At 40.1% G+C, this 19,741-nt stretch overlaps 1 protein-coding gene and 1 long non-coding RNA gene across 4 annotated transcripts; one reads left to right on the forward strand and one right to left on the reverse strand.

Moving 5' to 3' along the window:
- Positions 1 to 770: 770 nt before the first annotated feature.
- Positions 771 to 5,448, reverse strand: il12ba (interleukin 12Ba). Of its 3 annotated transcripts, XM_040120365.1 has the most exons (9): positions 5,304 to 5,448; positions 3,526 to 3,616; positions 3,147 to 3,431; positions 2,893 to 2,998; positions 2,268 to 2,509; positions 2,137 to 2,150; positions 1,978 to 2,043; positions 1,645 to 1,766; positions 771 to 1,059 (listed from the first exon to the last, which is right to left on the reverse strand). In XM_040120365.1, the coding sequence occupies exons 2-9, from the start codon at positions 3,614 to 3,616 to the stop codon at positions 1,020 to 1,022; spliced, it is 966 nt and encodes a 321-aa protein (XP_039976299.1). In that variant the 5' UTR covers positions 5,304 to 5,448; the 3' UTR covers positions 771 to 1,019. The 3 variants fall into 3 exon arrangements, with proteins under 3 accessions (XP_039976299.1, XP_039976298.1, XP_039976297.1); XM_040120364.1 differs by having other exon boundaries at positions 1,978 to 2,150; positions 2,893 to 2,995; XM_040120363.1 differs by having other exon boundaries at positions 1,978 to 2,150; positions 5,304 to 5,447.
- LOC120785555 lies at positions 4,411 to 10,246 on the forward strand. Its single transcript, XR_005706620.1, has 3 exons — positions 4,411 to 4,678; positions 5,977 to 6,072; positions 10,059 to 10,246. It is a non-coding gene; the product is annotated as an uncharacterized LOC120785555 (long non-coding RNA).
- Positions 10,247 to 19,741: the final 9,495 nt, after the last annotated feature.

Here is a 19,741-nt window from a genome sequence, read left to right on the forward strand (position 1 = left end):
ACTGTATGTGTGATTCCCCTGAAAGGGATGTTTAAAACAAAGAATTTTGAGGAACTCTGTCTGAGAGCTTAGTTTTCATATTACAGAACCTTCAGGGAGTCTTCATAATCTATAGCATCTCCTCATCAACATTATTTTAATGGGCTGTAATATTAGAGAAAACCTGAGTTTTTTTTCAGCTGATCCAATGATAATGGTTATTCACCACCCTAATGTTTTTTTATATATATATATATATATATATATATATATATATAATGTAAAGCAGATGCAGGATGATACAGTGTCTCAAAATTGTGATTTGTTGGTGCGTCTGGAAAATCTGTAATTGCACCCAGGAGAATGACAGTGAGAGCAACACGAAAAATGCTTGCCTCTTGGCATCTAACAGAGGAAATCCCACGTGCACCATAATGTCATCCAGAGACCAGGCAACAGTTCAAAGCTAAACAAGAGTTTAGTTGAGAGTGAGGACGAGAATTTCAACCAAAAGCCACACTCTCACCTAACTGGTCAGGGAAACGCCATAAAACTCTGAGGAAGCTGATGACTGTTGTCGAATCTGTTGCTTGTTGGTGAAATAGAAACAACTATTGAGGTTTCTGTTCTCTACATAAGGTACAGGGCTGTTTTGAGTGTACAGCAGGGGCCTTGTTCAAGGCTACTAAAAGGGATGTACGGACATTTGGTGCTATATAAAAACTTTGCACAAAAGTATGAATAAAGTTTTCAGGAACACACTTCACTTTCGATTTCTTGAATCACTTGTTTTTATTATTGCCGGGACAAAGATGTGAAACAAATCACAGTCCAATATTCAGCAAAATGATGTGTGGCATAGTGATGTCTTGGCAAGAAACAAAATGATTGTGTTAAATTCCGCTTCATTTCTTCACTTATCTTCAAGAATAGATACATATTGTAAACACCATTACATAAAATGCATATAAATAAACATAACACTTCAGATGTCAAATGTTTGGATTCTCACTCTTCCGTCACTCTTGTTTCTTGTTTTGCTAATGTTTGTTCTTTTTATTCTTCTTGTCTCTCCTCAATCTGTAATGGAAGACACAGAATAAGGAAATTAGTCCGACACAACTCTTAATTTTCAATCATGAGCCAAGCAGGCAAGCAAAATGTATTTAAATGACAGTTTTCTAAACAGAAGTTGCAACCCTCTAGTTTGATGCTGCAAAGATCGTTTTAACTGTGCACAGTCTTATGATCAGTGCAAGATCAGTAATAATATAAGTAAAATAAGTAACAAATAGTTATAATATTTTCTGGCTTACAGCAAAACTCACATTAATTTTCACAGAATTTAACAGAATCTTTGACAATCAAAATACAGCACAGGGAGCAGAGAAAATTATTTGTTGTAGAATCCAAGAGGCAAGAAAGACCAATGGGAAAAGTCAGACAGGCAATCAGGCACAGGAAGCTGAAACACTAAAGCTACGAGGCACAAGAGACAATACGGCAGAGAGTGACCGCTACCGGGAAGGTATATACAGTATGGCTTTCAGGCAGGCGGAAAGTCACCTGTCTGGCGAAAGGCAGGAACACACGAGGACAACTTATGGGAAAAAAAGGGAACATAAATGCTGAATGTCCGATGTTACACTACTGGGAGGCACCAACCTGAAGTGGCTCCAGTCGCTCCACTGTGAATAACCGAGAGCATCCCTAGCTCGGACACAGACAGCCTTGGCCTTGCGCTTGACTTCAAACTGACAAATGTCTGTAGACTGGACTGTCCAGGTCTAAGAAATAAAAATGACATATCAGTCACTAAAGTTGTTCTATATTTACTCTTTCTTACAATTTTCTGTGCGCAGGTCAGTTGTGAATTGGGGAATTTCAATGTCATTTGATGCAAATATTGTGCTTTAAGTTGGAAATTTTGTTATTACTTTCATTCCACTTTAGTACTTTTATATAAAATTTACACAACAGTTAGCAGGTTCCTCTTACCTTTGTGGCTTTTGGATGAGCGCACGGGTTGTCACACCTTTTCCATCCCCGTTTTAGCTGTGCAATCTGGAAAGTCAGGGGGAAGTAAGAGTAGGGACTGCTCCAGGAGCTTGGGTAACTCCACTCTATAATCGTTCTGTTAACGGTACTGATCCTCACCTTGTCAGGTTTCACTACAGAGGGTTGACCAAGAGACAGAGTGGGACGGAAACAAAGACATGAAGAGAAACAAATATACACGGATGAAAGAGGACACTGTGCTTAGGTGTAGGAAAATAAAAATGTCTCACCTATTTCTGACAGGTAAAAGTGTTTAGAGTAGTTCTCCACCAGGAAGTGCTCACTCCTCACATACACGGTAAAGTCGATTTTCTTGCTCTCCTCAGCGTAGGGGCAGTGCCGCTCATCCAGGCAGGTGATCCCGTGTCCGCTCTCGTCTACAGAACAGCTGAAGCTACTCTGCCCTGAGGAGCACGTCCAATGCTGGTGACTGCTGTCAGGGGAACACTGGATGTCACTGTTGTCAGAAACGCTGCATAACATAGGGAGAAAAAAAACACTTACATTTTAAATCAGAGGACACACTGCTTTTGTAGTTTTGGGTTTGATTTTCATACCCAAGAAGCTGTAACAACTTCTCATGGACAAACAGGTGAGGGAGCAGTTACTGATAAAAGCACTGCAGAAGCAAAACTTCTATCCTTCCAAAGCATTTAGAGCTGTATTATTTTTATGATTTCTGATCCCATGACATGACCATGACCTTCAAATAACATAAAAACTACTTTGTTATGTTTCCTTTAGTAAGGAGGTATTTATGGATGTCACTGTGTGGTCTCAGCTCTGACATGAGTCTCAACAGTGTTATTGCTGGAGAGAGAAACAGAAAAACATTTCTGCAGTTTGTGAGCTTACCGCCGAGCTTTGATAAATGCTACTTTGCCAACACGACTTCTGTGCCAGGTCCAAGAGCAGTGGAACTCCCCGTTGTAATTTTGAGCAGAGCACCTCAAATAATCTTCTAACAAGAAAAGTCACATAAACATGCAGAGAAAGACAGACGAAATGAACAAGAGGCAATGCACCGGTTGAAGTACTTAAAAATGTGCCCGATTCTAGAGGTCGTTTAACTGTGGGAGCGTGATTGGCTATCTTAAATAAGACTGTACCTTGATCAGTTTTCACAAGAATCCTCTTCTTGGTTTTGTCTTCTTGGATCAGGACTATAGTGTGATTGACGAGTGATCCGTCCTTGCTGTGGCAGGTGTAGTTGCCCCCTCCTAAGCTTTCCTCCAGCGGCACTAAGTATGAGTTTCCTCTCTGTGCTTCCTCTACTCCGTTCTTCTTCCAAAAAATATCCTGACTGTTGTTGTTTCTCCTAATCACCTCCTCTGGAGACCCAAAGCAGCTCAGGGGTTGCTCACCCAAAGAGCCATCCACCTCCACAACCAGAACTAGCAGAAGACGCACGCCCAGAGACATTAAAAAAGGTTAATGTAAAATTATTTGAACGTGGAGTAATTTGTTTCTCATAGAGATCCCACATACTGTTGGGGAGCAGAGTCCAGTAGCTCCTGGGATTTTGGCAGCTGACTTGTAGAAATGCACACATGATGATGCTGCAGACAAGCAACTTCATCTGAATGACAGAGAGAAGACAGGGAGGGAGAGAGTGGGGTGGCGACAGGGATGTGAAGAGGGGAAAGAATATAAAAAAAAGACAGCAAAAAAAAGACAGAACAAGGGAAACAACAAATTAACAAAATCAGTACAGATATGACCCTTGAGCCTACATGCCCAAAGAAATTACATTTTGAATTAACAGCACAAAAAGCCATAAAATTGCTGCTGTAATGATAATACAGCAGCAATAATCATTTTGGTCCATAAATTTAGTAACACAAGACATGGACACTGTCAAAGTAATAGTAATTTAACAAATAAAACAAAACCGGAATAAAAACAAAACAACACAAAATCTTAATAGCCAAAAGTGCAGGCTAAAGCCACAGAATTATTGTGCCTACCTTTATGAATTAATATAGTCAAATTCATGAGATATTACTCATACCTCATAGCCTCTACCAAAGTCACCAAGAAACACTTTATTATGAAAACAATTATGTTTTCATCCATGTAAACTTTAAACAAACAAACATTTTAAAATGAACTTTTATTAACATCTAACTACCTCAAGAAAAAAATATTCAATCAAAAAACTGCATGTACGGAAAAGAAAAATAGATGGAAATTGTTTTTATGATACTGACAATTTCCATCATGTTATCCTGAAAACATCACCATAAAAGTGCAAGCAGCTGATTGGCAGTGTGAGCCATTTAATTCACGATAGGCTATTTGGATGGATCTGGTTATTAATAGCAACGTTTCATAGATTTTATCCACATTATCTCTATGTTAAACCTGCAGCTACACAATGCTCCTTTCCTCTCCGGTTACACTGGATTCATCGCACATCTGTACTTTAAATACAGTTAAACAAGTAAGCGCTTGGCAGATCAGTCAAAAGTCATCTTACCTTGTCATCGACGTCCAGATTTCATGACGACTCTGCGTCCTCTGACGGACTTTTATGTGGTCGACACACTGACACAAGCCAGGGCCAAATTTCCCCACATCGCCCAGAGGAGAAAAGTCCAGAGGAACTTCGCTTTCGAGCCAGACGACTACATTAACCAAGGTATTCAGCCACCTTCTTACTCACTTCCACTTGTAAGCCTCACTGATTTCTGCACTAATTCTTTTTTTTTTTTACGAGCCTTTAAACACTGCACGATATATGTAGTGAAGTGTTCCTGGGCATTCCTGCCCTTTAAGATTCATGCTGTTGCTAGGTATAGCTGCTAGTGCTGTAGTCTACCTGTTTGTTTGTTTGGGGGGTTTTTTTGTTTTTGTTTTTTAAAGCTGGACGGATGTTTTTCCATTTCACTTGCAATACACGAAGTTGCGACCGGTACCTGTTTACAATACAACGCCTTCCGACATTTCTCAAGGGACTCTTTGAGCTGTCCCCACCAAACCGGTTTTTTTTTGTTTGTTTTTTTGTTCTCATGACATAGGATTTCAGAGTTTTATCTTTCATTTTTCAAACGAAAACGGAAAATAAAAAAATAAATAGATAAGCAAATCCTCCACAATAGACTCCAACATCCATTGGAGAAACCAGTGAGAAGTAGCCTACTCACATCACCGGTCACAATCATGACAGGGGAGATAGAAAACACGTGATATATCTATGATATCGTGCCTTACTAAAAGGGGACTGGAGACAATTGTTATAACTGAGAAGTGCAAAAAATACATACTTTGGCGTTCTCTGGTAAAACCTGCGAGCTGCTCTCCCATGAAAAAAAGTTTTAGCGCCTACCCGGGAGATTCACTGAGCCCCGTAGCTGCTCGTGTCCACCAGCAGCAACAGCGACGAGACTTCCGGCCCCAAAACGCCAGAATAAAACGCCATTCCATGCAAATGCTAACTGGACGCAGAAAACGTAAATTCGTCAAAAAAAACAAACAAAAAAAAAAAACGAACAAACAAACAAACAAAAACTACCCAACCCAATGTATGCTCGTACTATAACTTAATCTTTGACGCTGTAAGAAAGACAATTTACTCTAATATTTAGCTAAACTTTCAAGAGTACAACACTACTACAGCACTGACACGCCTCGGTAGCATAGTATTTCCATTATTAATGGGTATAACCATTCTGGGGGAGCCAAATACCCAATTACAGAACTTTAAAACTATTTTTGAGAATGATAAAAGTAAGTAGATCTAGATCAAAATCGATTTTTCCTCCAATATAGGCTTTTAAGATTTCCCTCCATGTCCCTTCCATGGCACTATACCTCAACTATGAGTCTAAGAGTCCAAACACAGATGCACTATATCAACATTAGCCTACTGTTTATTCATCATGGGTTGTTTGGCCTTCATGGATGTTAATCATTCTGATTTCTGTTCTCTTTGTACAGCACAGATGCTTTGGTCACTTTGGGTTCACTGCTACTATACGCTGCTACATAAAAACAACAACACTGGACAACATCATCAACCCTAATGTTATTTGAGTATGTTTTCTATTTCACTGTTTGGCACTGTTTTCAGCTTCCCTTATCTAATTGTTCATTCATGTTTTTGCCTCCTCTGTTGATAAACAATAGGCAAGAATACCATGTGTCATTTACTATAACATACAGTGCAAAAAGAGATGAGGCTGGGAAATATTTACATGACAGACTGGAATGGCTGCGGCAATTTTTGTTTGGTATTCCGTTCTGGTGTGAGGCAACAGTGTGTGTGTGTGTGTGTGTGTGTGTGTGTGTGTGTGTGTGTGTGTGTGTGTGTGTGTGTATACACATTCGTCAGGCGCTTTTACAATACCAATTAATGATGTTAGTGCATTCCCATTGTTATGTAGACACATCAGGGTGTTTATTGTGTGAATTATGAAGAACACTTCTGCCTTTTTCTGCAAATTCTGTCAAATAAACAGTTTCCCATAAAGGAGTCAATAGATTAAATGAACGGTGTGAATGGTGAAGTGATCAATGATGGCCTTGTGTATGTTTAAGTCTACTCTATGTCATGTTAGGCAGTAACATAAACATGGCGTAATGAAACTTTTGGCCTCAGTCTCATGACCTATACTGTTCATGGTTGGTTTTACATTGAAAGTTAGAGTTCAGGCAGAACATAAACTCATGTTCCTTTTTTGTTACAAGGTGGTCACATGCATTAGTATGTGTGTGTTCTGTGCATAATATACACAAAAATACTTCCTTCTTGGAAACTTAGATCCTTAGAGTTAAAGGTGATAATCTTGCAGAGGATAATTTGAGGTTTTGTGCATAAAGCCTGTGTTCCTGTTTACAAACAAAGACAGGAATCCCATTAAGACGCAAAGAAATGTACATGCCTTCTTTAACTGGATGCTGGGTGTAGCTTGTCAATTCCACTGTTTGATAAATATTAAAGGAGATGAATAATTTCAAACAGTCATGTGAAGCAATTTGTATTCTATATTATGGCTAGGGATTTTTTTTTAATTTTTAAAAATGTGTAGATTAATAAATTCATGAATTAGCCTTAATGTTCTGTTTGTGGTCCAGAAATCCCTAGACCCTCAGCTCCAAAAACATACTTAACTTCGTGTAAACAGTTTGATACTTCCTGACTTTTTTCCTTATTTTATGAGAATACCATGTAAACGTGATTTTGTTTCAGGAGTCCTCCACAGAAGTTTATATATTACTTCTGTTTGGGGTCACATCAACACTTTTCCAAACATTGTTTTTTAATATGATCAAAAGAAAATAAATAAATGAAGGGGGGAAAACAGGCTAGATTGTATGCAGAGTATCTTCTGTGTAGTATTTATGTCTGACCACTAGATGCTCCCAGAGGATTACAGGTGCGTGCTTTTAAGATAACATAGCAGTTTCCATTTGAAATGAAAAGCTGTTGTACGTAGTGGAAGTAATTGTTGAGAAATGACACTTATTAAATCCTTGCGGTTTGACCAGTTATGCAGTCAGCACAATCTAGGCAATATTATTACATCACTCATACTGTGGCACATGTGCACTTTTGCCTAGTACAGTTTCAGATTTAATTGAGTACGGCTGATGGCCTTGCTCAAGTGTCATAACTCGATGTTCTACAGCTGTTGAGAATTACACGGCTGGGCAAGAGGCTCTGTGTGGGCTTGTGATCTGTGGCGGTGCACTGGAATGTCTCCCAGATGCCCCCAAACCGTAACAGCCAGACTGAAATCACTGCTATGATCTCATCTGTGTGAGGGATGGAAAGTAGGGAAACAAAAAGAAAAAAAGAGAAGGCAGTGATGATGTAATGTGTGTGTGCATGTGTGTGTTCGGTAGAGAGAGATGAGGAAATGAGCTGATGGAGGTACAGAAAGGTCAAGTCATTTGAAGTGGTGGATTCTGCACCCTGATCCACAGCTCCTTCTCTCTTATTGACTGAGCCTGTTGTGATTCTGAGCTACAACAGATATGTGAATAGACCTTGATGGCATTTAATTTGTTTTGGTTGGCCTTTTTAAAGCCTAGCTGGTGTATGTGTGTGTCTGTATTTATGCAAATTGTGTCTGGAATCTCTTAAAACATTTGTGGGGAAAAATGGACTCTGGATTTGTATGCAGATTCACAGATTCATGAACTTTCTCTGTCTGGGGATGTTTGAAAACCAGAGGAATTTTGACTATAGAATGCTGAGGCAGAATCACAGCAGAAAATAAGAAGAACGCTTGTCGGTATTGGACAATTTAATTCCCATTAATTTTTCCTGTATTGTGATCTTACATACGGGACATTTCTAGGTTCAAGGTTAATGAACATTTGGAGTCTTCATCCGTTGTAACTGGTTTTAACTGTGCTTTTTTTATCATTAGTTTTAATATACAATTTAAGACATTCAAAGCGTACTCAAGTTATCCTCAGAATGTTCAATTATTTGTGATACCTGCTTATCACAAAACAAGACTAAGAGTCTGCTGCCATGTTGGCATCTCTGTGAGGCTGAACGTAGGTACAGTGGTGCTTTGAGATAAATGCTAACAGCAGCATGCTAAATAGACATGTTCACTACATGTACAAACAAATCTTGATTGACAAATCTATAAACTAAACTAATTTTACGGAGTCCTTTAAAGCATCAGTAGATTTTAGCTTTTTCCCCTCAGTGGTGACTGAGAGACCCATTGTCAACTTAGCAGTAATAGGTACAGCGGTACAGTACTTCCCTCATTAAAAGCCTATTAAAAGACAGTGAAACCCACTTAACTGGACTGGTCCAAGTAATTTGAATCAGCAAAGGCATCTGTGATTTCCATGTCTCAAGCTAACATGCTCACAATGACACTGTTAACATCCTTAGCAGGTATAATGTTTACCATTTTCACCATCTTAGTTTAGCGTTTTATCAGCTAATATTATACTGTTTAGATTACACAGGAATGTTAAGAGTTCTGCAAGTATTGCATGGAACAAACTGAAATTCTGACCCTATGGTGGTGATAGAGGAAAAGTCAGGGGATCAATAGGAAGTCTGTAGGTTTCATCTTCTGAGGACCATGAATGTACAAAATTTCAAGGCTCCCCATCAAGGCTATCATTTGTTGAAAATTTTCGGTCTGGACCAAAATGGTGGACCAATTGGCTGACTGTGAGACTGACATTACCATCCCAATCATGGTAAAAAAAAACAAAAAAAAAAACAAGTAATTCTGTTATCATTATTAAGTTAGTTTTATTGTGTGTTCAAACAAAATTCTCCCTCTCAGGGACATCCACTTATCTACTACTGTACTTGAACAAATAAACCACTTTGCCACACTCAAACAAAATGTAAAAAATATGTTTCCACATGTCACATTGAATAATTGCCAATTATCGCAAACACCTCTGTGTCCTTTGTATGAGAGACAAGTGGACGCATCCAGCAGCTCTATTAAAGAGTCCCCGGGTCCTTTTGCAAACAGTTTATTTCACCTCCGCCATAAAAATGCCTTTGTTTGACTTAAGATCAAATCATCTCTTGACAGAACCCCCCCCAGAGTAGTAAATGAGTGAGTTCACCAAGTTCAAAAAGTTTCTATGCGAGACTTTTGCTGCGGATGAAGACTTATTAATGAAACCAATGTCCCACAGTCTCTATCGTCTTCTCTCAGGAAAATTTAGGCTGGTGCCACACTGTTTATCATCCCCTCTCAGAAGAACAGGGTCAGTCAGGGGTAGCCTGCCGGAGAGAAGGGGTTGGTGGAGGGATTTTCTCTGTTATTATATCACCTTTTCCCAGACTGTCTACAAAGTTTCTCTTCAAATACTAAAGGAAAGTCACTTTATTTAAGTTTTGGCACAGTTTTCACACCAAAAACTCGTTACAGTTACTGTTACAATATTGTTCTTAAGTAAGGGGACAGTTCAAGCTTGAGAAAGATCAATGTGATCAAAGTGTCTATCAAATGGCCTAATGGTTTGGCTACAAAGAGGTCTTTTGTGCCTAACATAGTGCTTGTTTTTCTTTTTGGTCCCAGGATTCTCAAGGAGAAGTGACAATTTTCTCAAGAGACAAAAGAGGAGGAAGAGAACAATCAACTGAAGAATACAGTAACCCTAGAAAATGTTTAGGGCATTGATTTTTCTACTGTGCATTGAGAAGCAAGAGATTATAAGAAGGACGTGCACGTTGACATCTTTGTCAACAGGAGGGAGAGGAGTTCATCATCCCATGACTGATATTTAATAAAATACTATAAATCATAGTTGGCATTTTTGAATTGCCTTGAAGAGGAGGAATGAAGAAAAAGTAATTAGTAACCTCCCTCCCCTTCACATACTTGTTAATTTAAAAAAAAAGACAGAGTGCAACTTTTACTTTATGGGAAATCTATGGCAGAAAATTGGAATTATATTCTCTCTAACTTTACATTAAACACTTGGATTATTCCAACAGTGGTTTAGCCAAGACTGGTGGTATTAAAAAGTGCAAGATTACTTTCAGTGTATCACACAGGGCCATTTTATTTAAACTTTGAATGTCCTCATTTATTTCCAGGGTGGACAGTTTTTCCTCTTTAAGAGCCCACGGTGTTTGGGATAGAGCTTTAGCCTTTTTTGTCTAAATCTGTGGTTGGTACTGTAGCATAAAAAAGAGCTGGTTCATGCACAAGATGTTTTGGTTTCTGTCTGACAACTTTATCAGACTGTCTCATGAGGTCAGTGACTGTTGCCTGTGTTTGTGCGTGCATAAAGAGCGCACACTGAAAATCAAAGAGGACAAATAAGTTATGTGACTCACTGATCACTTCCATTTAAGTGTTATTTTCAGTGTCTGCCCGTAACAGTGACTTCAGCCGGCCACGTGGACTTGATGAATACTCTTTGAACAGCTCAACCTCTGGCCTCTGGTTGTTATCGCCAAGTGTTAGGCACAGTGCCAAGCTCTACATGAATTTTGCTTTCCCTTTTTTTGCGTTTTCATTTTTTTCTGTAATTAATGTGTCTCTTCCTGTTTTGGTGTCCTTATAATGGCACAGGGCAAATGTCTGGACTCTCCTTGGGGATCCTGGCACTCTGCCTGGGAGACCTTTTCAGCGAGAAGTAAAGCCAGAGAAATCAGAGAAAAAATGTATTAATCCATCCCGCTAAGTGCAAGTACTACACTACAAACTTACCATGGCAACGTCAAATATTTTTTGCACACACAGTCACAGAAAGAAAGACAGACACATAGAACGTGAATGTCTTGTCAGTCAAAGACAGCCTCCTCTCACTTTTATTTGTTCTCCTGTGTATGTGTCACGGCTGATGGTAGGAGCACAGGCAGGGAGGATCTAAGAGCAGGTACACAGGCAGGCTGATGCAATGAAGGACCTTTGATAGATTAAGCGATGAGGACCAGGCTTAAAGACAACCAATTGGAAAGGCAGGGAGGCAGGCAGGTACAATCAACAGATAACTACACACTACCTGTATAGGTAACTACATACAGGTAGCAGGCACAGGAGTCCACAGCAAGGGCAGCACAAAGGAAAACAAACAGAGACAGTAGCAATTAATGGTCTGCTGGGATCCCCGACTGAGAAACGGCATCAGGAGAACACAGGACGTCGGCTGTGAAGGCCTACTCAGGAACAGAGGAGATGTTGGGGGGGACTGCCACCAATGTCTCGTCATCTCATTTTACCCTGGATTACCCGGCTGACTGGGATGCACGCAGGTGGGTGGCAGGCTCCGAGCTAGCTGTTGCAGAACCAGGCCAGTGGCTGGCAGGCCCAGGGCTGGCAGGCCCAGGGCTAGCAGGCCCAGGGCTAGCCGGCTGGGATGTAGGCTGATGGCTAGCAGGTCTGTTGCGCATCGTCTGGGAAACTGACCGGAGGCTGGCAGAGGCTGACGATTCCAGAGCTGGCAGCGGGCGAACAAACCTGAGTCTAACCATCTGTGGTGTAGGATAGGGTTCATCCCAATTGCAGTTCAGCATGGGGCTATCATGTCCGGTGCTAGCTGACCTTGAGACAGACTGGAGGCTGGAGACTTTGCTTGGTATTTATTTTTTGAGGTTAACATTGGCTTACAGTATATGTGTGACTGTCAATGTAACCATCAATGCAGAAATCTCAGAAATGATGATTACACAGCTTATTCTTGTCAGTCAGACCTGCTGAGTGATGCTGAGCTGAGTCTGGTTGTCTGGTCATTGGAGAGGCAGTTTGTGGTGTATGACAGATAGAAGGAAAGAGAGTAAGAGGGGTTTACATGATTTGTTATTCTGTACATTTGATAAAGGGTAGTACTTCATATCTCAGATGCACTCAGGTGTAATTTTGGATCAAAGAGGGCGATGTGTAATTGGTGGTAGTGTTGGCCAACACAATCAATGTAATGGACTATTTTGGTCTAGTCACATTGTATTATCTGAGCTGCAGAAGCTGATATGTGGAGAAGTGGACCTGTGATGCTGTGCCAATGGAATGTCAAATGTCCAACGAGGCAGCCTCTTCAAAGGCAAGGTCATGCCATGGTATTGTTTTTCTGTTTCTTGCCTGATGAAAGGTTTGAACAAGTGTGTGAGAAAGACTCACACACAGGTGCTGGTGGATTATATCCAAACTATTTGAAAACTCAGTCACTTCCAGGAAAGAATTCACTGTAGTTACATCACTGACCTCTATCTCCAGCAACCATTTTTACATTTGTAGTTTGCTTATTTGATTTAATCTAAATTAAAGTTAGAAAAGAGACAATCACATGTTTTGCCTTTCATTTAAACCTGCAATACACTGGTCATCAGCAGAGATGGAAGAACAAAAGCAGACATCAAAACAAGCAGCAAGAGAGTCATTAAAAGATCAGTACAATAGATCAGTGGAGTATATGTTCTTTTTTTGTTCACCCAGACTAAGCATCAGTAGCTAGGCAACACTGTCTCCTAGAAATAATGTTTATACATTACTAATTTGCTACGGCAAATATGTTTTGAATGAAACTTAATACCATCCGCATCATGTTTTTTGTCAACATATTGAGGAATTTTTTTTATTACAAATCTCCAGACCCAATTCATGACATATAAAAAAGGCTTCTTTGAATAATAATTCTTGTCTAATTTGTTTTCCTCACAAAAAAAACTCAATGAATTGGTTAAAAATTCTTAAAAATTACATACCCCTTCTTCCTCATCGAAAAATCCAGAATCACACACAAGATGTCTCCTGCTTCCTTGAGGAGCCCATTCTGTGTGTTTATGTGTGTGTGTGCGTGTGTGTGTGTGTGTGTGTGTGTGTGTGTGTGTGTGTGTGTGTGTGTGTGTGTGTGTGTGTGTGTGTGTGTGTGTGTGTGCTGGAGGTTTCAGGTTTCCACACCACGCTTGTGTAAGTTGTATACTGGACCCCAATTGGCCTCAAACTTGTGATGTCATAAATCCAGCTCGTACACACACGTTAAACTGAGTATAGAGGGAGTTTAACATCTTCCAAGTCACAAAATGTTTATGCTGACCACTCTGCAAAATGTACACCAACAACATTTTTAATTGTTTACCCTGCACTGGCCAGCTTCGCAATTAAATAAAGTATATGCTTATGCTAAGTAAAGCATAATTTAAACTTTTTATTGTTGTTTTTAGGTGCTTGCGCAACCTATTAATAGTATGCAAATATAATTTCAAGGAGACAGGGTGAGCGAGGCATAAATCCAAACGACTCATCACCAATTACTCCTTGTCTTGGAACACAGAAAAGAACATCTATAATACACCTCTGTAGAAGGCCTTCCGGAGCCTAGTTGCTCTGTACCAAGGCCATAAATACAATTACCACTACAAATTCTACAAAGCTTTGTGTCCAGGCATCCTGCAGTTGTCTTGTTAGGGCTCACAGAGAAAGATAGTTACATAAGGTTTCATTATGTGACTCATCATGTTTCCGACACATTACAGACTCAACCCCGCAGAATCAGGTTTTTTTCCTTGACTGTATTTGGGAGTAATACTGAGGGTGAACAATTAATTTTTAATGGAAATCTAAATATGTGATGTACTTCCCATGCAGGTCCAGCTAAAATAAAGAAAAAAATTATCCCATTGTCATAACTCATGCAAGTTCCAGTGAACTTATTTTCTCCCCTTACATGAACTCTGCTATTTGCTGTTTCAGCTGATATCCATGTCATTATTTATTTTTTTCTCTCTCTTTCCTAATTTTTTTTTTTTTCTTTTGTAACTCCCACTCACCCCACTGTGTTCAAAAGTGCATTTATTCAGTTAAAGTTAGAATATGTTGGGGGTACTCTATTTCATACGTGTTCTGTTGGTTCCCCCAACAGTGCTCTGACTCAGCACCCTGATCAGCTCCCTCACTGCCCAATCAGGTGTAAGCACTCCCTACAGAAGGAATATCCCTGCTTTTCCTCTCAGGATTGATTGTTCAGTACTATTCTCTCCAATACACATGCTCCAAGTCTGTGGTGTTGGCCACATTTGGTTATGTTAGACATGGGGATGCCTCTGCTCTTGGTTCATGTCTGTGTGACTACTTGAACATCAACCTTCAGCGACTCATGGTTCAGACAGAACTGTGAATTAAGCATGTTATGCTTAAGTTGTACTGCACCACAGAGTCTGTGGTGGACTGCTAGGGTGGTATGAGATCTCTTGTCTTTTTGTATTCAGACTTGGCAAATCTGCTGTTTCCTCAAACCAGGCTGAATCATACCAGGACGGGTAATTGCCCTGCCCTGGCATAGACAAGTGGCATTGCTTCTTGTCATTGGCCAACAATTTTTTGTCAATAATTACAGAGCTTCTGAATAGGAATGGATGGCTCTGTGCACCTGTGTGTAACTTGCCTCATGCATCCCCCTTCCTCTAGAGCAATGACAGTTGATCCACAGAGTGGGAATGGACAACCTGTACTATTTTACTGGTATTTGATTGTTCCTCAGGTGGCTTCTGGTTCACTTTTGAGTAGTAATGATGATAAAGCTTCGGCTGGTTCTGGTACTGTTCACAGCCCCGTTTTAAACAGGTGGTGAAATTTCCTCTTGTCTGGTTCTCGGGAAAGACAAGGGCTGCACATTCTCAGAGAACTTGGGTTACATCCAGTAAACAGCCTGACTGTATAAGCACTATATTTATACAGAGAATGTGTCATCTTGAGGGCAAGAAACTACCTTTGACTATATAATATCTGGTGATGCTTGGTGATCCCTTGGGTCAGAATTACATAACCTACCACCTATCAGCAATTTGTTTGACTCCTGGTTTCAGAAAAAACTTCAAAAAGAGTATCAGTAAATTAAAAACTGTGTTACAATACTATATTTTAAATTCGCAACAGTTGCTGCAAAGATCTAATATCATTCAGATCAGTTTTAGCCCCTGAAAACGAGCAGACAGATCAAAGGAATTTTAACACTAGTAAGATCCTTGCCAGCTAGGATGGTGGAAGGGATTTGGCAGCACATAATTACAATGTTCCTCTGTCAACATTAATTACCATTGAACGAGTGGTGCATATTTGGTGAGATGTGACGGTCGTAGCTGACATGCTGAGGTAAGCATATTATGTCATTTCGGGTAACTGGCATTTCTGTGCCACTGGTAGCGAGTTTTGCTGCTCTGCCTCTACCTAGTTAATTTTGCTATTTTCTTCATTATAGCGGCTAATTACCCACTGTACATTTAAACCTACACTAGTTCTGCTCAAGCACTCTTAGCTCTCTTTTTTAGTGACTTACTTGCTACTTCATAGTCGTTTACAAGCTATTCAGATCTGCCAGTTTCTTTGGCTTAGCAGTTAGTGATGGCTTTTCTCTTTCCCTCTCACTCTCCTGCTCTCCCTTGCTCGGTGTGTCTTTTGTTTAGTTATTCCTCTGCCTCCTTTAGTGATAATGGTACATTTAATGTAATAAATGTAGTTTAGTTGCAGTGATGGAGGCGAGTGAATTGCAAGCATGGATCTGCACCATGAAAACCAAATTGCTAACTGCTGTAGTTAGCCAGCCCCCAGTAGTCTGTGCTAGCAGACCCAGCGTAGCTCTTACTCTACCCCTGGCAGCTCCCGATCAGCCGGGAAGCTAGGGTGGTTGGGTGACTTGTTTATAACAAAAAGCATAACCCTAAGCAGAAGCCCATGGCTCACCCCCAACCGGTTCATATTACAAACAGATACTCCCCACTCAGCAACACACCAGCTGAGCTGCCAATAACCAACTGGTTATTGGCAGCAAGTTATTGACACCAGCGACCATAGTCAATTACTCCAATAGAACACTGAGCTCCCAGAATGCAGACTTACTTCTTTATATCCCATCAATGCTTGTAACTAACTCAGCTTCTTCTCGCTCCCGTAGTTTTTTCTTGTCTCTCTCCTCCTGTCACTTTCTGCAGGTATGTATGCCTCAGGAGCTGAAGAGTCTGCATCTGTAGCTACACACCACCTAGTGTCTCCATGATCCTGCTCAACAAACACTGCTATTATTATCATTATTATTATTAGTCTTATTGTTATACATCTTGATGTTGAATCTGCATCTCTCTCTCTCTCTCTCTCTCTCTCTCTCTCTCTCCTTCTCTCTCAACCCAATCGATCGAGGCAGACGGCCGCCCACCATGAGCCAGGTTCTGCTTAAGATTTCTCTTTGTTAAAGGGAGTTTTCCCTTGCCTCTGTCGCCAAGTTCTTGCTCATGGGGGAATGTTGGGTCTCTGTAAATATAACTATAAAGAGTACACTCTAGGCCTGCTGTATATTAAAAGTACCCTGAGATAACTTCTGTTATGATTTGGTGCTATATAAATAAAATTGAACCGATGTGGGTGTAAAAGGTTTCAGTATATGGGCCAACTACTTTTATCTGCCTTTGATTGTCATACATGTCAACTGGCATCCTGGCCTCATTTAACCAGCTTGGAAAATATGTGTAATCCCAAGGCCATTTATTTTGTATCAACTGTAAATATTTCCTGTACTTTCTGAAAATCAACTTTTAAGTATTCTAAACTTGCCTTAGGTAAGTAATCTATTAAAATTGATTTTGTCACCCTTTGTTACATATTATCTTGGGGTATTGCTTTTGCAACCACTCTGCCACAACATAACAGAGCTTTCCAAAAAATAAGGTAGACAAATTATTTACTTTTACAGCAGAAGAACTGACAGTAGTGAAGGGAAGCCAATAGGACACAGGTGAAACTAAATAGGGCGGGGCAAGCAATCAAAAAAGGCGGGAAAAAACACAAAGACAGGAATTGAACCAAGCACACAACAGGTAAGTAAATTCCAAAATAACAAAGGTAGCACAGAGTCCAGGCAAAGAGTCACTGAGAGGGGCAGTTCATGAAACTGTGAAGCAGAGATGTACTTTTATGGCAGTACACCAGATACTTTTTTTATAACACTACAGTAAAGAGGGCTCATTATTTTTAGATTGAAAATATATATATACTATTGTTTGGAAAACCAGTTGACAAGCAGGTAAAATGGAAAATTGTGGCGAAAATTGTGGTGAAAATATGGATTTTAGGATGTTTTTCCTTTGTTACTTTCTTATCAGGACTCTGGTATATAATAAATAGTGTTTGTCTTTACTTTATATTACTGGAATCATTTTCTGAGCTGTAATTATTTACTCCAATGGACAGAATAGACCCACATAACAGTGCAACATCATATTGGATTCAGACCTACTGCTTACTTACTTTAACTAAACAAACAAAATATTTCAACAGTTCCATCAAAAGAGACAATCGGCATACCAAACAATTTAACTTTCCATCCCAAACAAGTTAAAAATGTTACACACTTATGAAACATCCTGATAAAATGGCGCAAACTCTTGTGGTCCTGTTACATTTAGAGGATCTGGTTGTTTGGTTTAGGTGTTTGTGTCTGTTGTCCTTTTTTGTAATTACCGATCAGAATCAGGAGTAATTTACTGTTATATTTACACCAACCCCACCCAACACACATAGTTTCCTATCTCTGTGTTTCTACAAACAGAGATATAAAATAATACTCGAGCGGTAAAAAACACCCTTCAGGCCTTGGGATATTGACCTTAACAGTGGGCTACTTTTATTTTAATTTCTAAACTTGGGTCAGTATTGTTCCAGGTCAAATGCCATTAAAGTTAACATCAGTATGTTTAGTTGTTAGAACAAGATGTGCTGTAGAAGAAAACGGAAAGATGAACAGTGAAAGGAGAAAAAAGGCCTGGAGCATCTGACGTTTTTGTCGTCTCACCCACTCTCAAGTTCTTTAAGATGCAGTTTTGTCTTTGCTAAATATTACCATTTATATGCAGGTGCGTGAGCAGGTGGATGCTAGTCTATTATCCCTTTGATTCCTATTTCATAAACAACACGTCAGAGATGATGGGGGAGATGGAGAGCAATCAGTTTCTATAATTATATCGGCTCTCTTCCAGAACACAACGCTAATATGAGAGGTGCTTCTAATGCATCTTTCAGTTAAAATCAGAATTAAAAAGCTGCATTATTCATCACCTGCAATCTTTGCAAGGAACCTGAGTGGAAAAACTGAGGCTTTCCGTTCTCTGCTGGATAGGAGCCATTTATCTAAAATGAAGTGGATTTCACACATACCATGATGTCTTAATGCCCTTCTCTTAGATCTGTTACTGGAAAGTGTAAATACTGTATAAATATACACTGATCAGCCATGACTAAAACCACTGGCAGGTGAAGTGAATAACGTTGATTATTTTGTTACAATGCCACCTGTCAAGGGGTGGGAGATATTAGGCAGCAGCAAGTGAACAGTCAGTTTGTGAAGTTGATGTATTGGAAAAATGGGCAAGCGTTAGGATCTGAGCGACCTTGGCAAGGGCCAAATTGTGATCGCTAGACGACTGGGTCAGAGCATCTCCAAAACAACAAGTCTAGTGGGGTGTTAGTCTTATACAGTGTCCAGTACCTACCAAAAGTAGTCCAAGGAAGGACAACTGGTGAACTGATGACAGGGTCATGGGCGCCCAAGGCTCAAGGAGAAAAGGCTGGTAAGTGTGGTCCAATCCAAAAGAAGAGCTACTGTAGCACAAATTGCTGAAAACCTTAATGCTGGCTAAGATAGAGGGCTGTCAGAACACACAGCGCATTGCCAGTTACTGCATATGGGGCTGCGTAGCTGCATACTGGTCAGAATGCCCATGCTAACCCCTGTACACCATCGAAATAGTCTATAATGGGCACATGAGCGTCAGAACTGGACCATGGAGCAATAGAAGAAGGTGGTCCAGTCCTAGAATCATGTTTTCTTTTACATTGTGTGAATGGATGCGTGCATGTGTGTCATTTTCCTGGAGAAGACATGGCAGCATTATGCAATATAGGAAGAAGACAAGCTGGCGGAGGCAGTGTGATGCTCTGGGCAATATTATGCCGTGAAACCTTGGATCCTGGCATTCATGTGGATGTTACTTTGACACATGCCATCTACCTAAACACCCCTTCTTGGCAACGGTATTCTCTGATGGCAATGGCCTCTTTCAGGGGTATAATGCACCCTACCACACTGCAAAGATTGTTCAGGAATGGTTTGGGGAACATGACAAAGAGTTTATAAGGTGTAGACTTGGCATCCAAATTCCGCTGATCACAATCCGATCAAGCATCCATGGGTTGTGTTGGAAAAACAAAACAGATCCATGGAAGCCCAATCTCGTCCCTTACAGGACTTAAAGGATCTGCTGTTAACATCT

This window comes from Xiphias gladius, chromosome 23 (genome assembly GCF_016859285.1).
Source record: "Xiphias gladius isolate SHS-SW01 ecotype Sanya breed wild chromosome 23, ASM1685928v1, whole genome shotgun sequence".
Taxonomy (NCBI): Eukaryota; Metazoa; Chordata; class Actinopteri; order Istiophoriformes; family Xiphiidae; genus Xiphias; species Xiphias gladius.

Excerpts from the sequence above, each read along its gene's own strand:
- il12ba (XM_040120363.1), bottom strand. The coding sequence starts at position 3,616 with ATGAAGTTGCTTGTCTGCAGCATCATCATGTGTGCATTTCTACAAGTC. Across the intron at positions 2,999-3,146 it reads TCTTGTGAAAACTGATCAAG|AAGATTATTTGAGGTGCTCT; the intron begins GTACAGTCTTAT and ends TTTTCTTGTTAG. Across the intron at positions 2,510-2,892 it reads GCATTTATCAAAGCTCGGCG|CGTTTCTGACAACAGTGACA; the intron begins GTAAGCTCACAA and ends TATGTTATGCAG.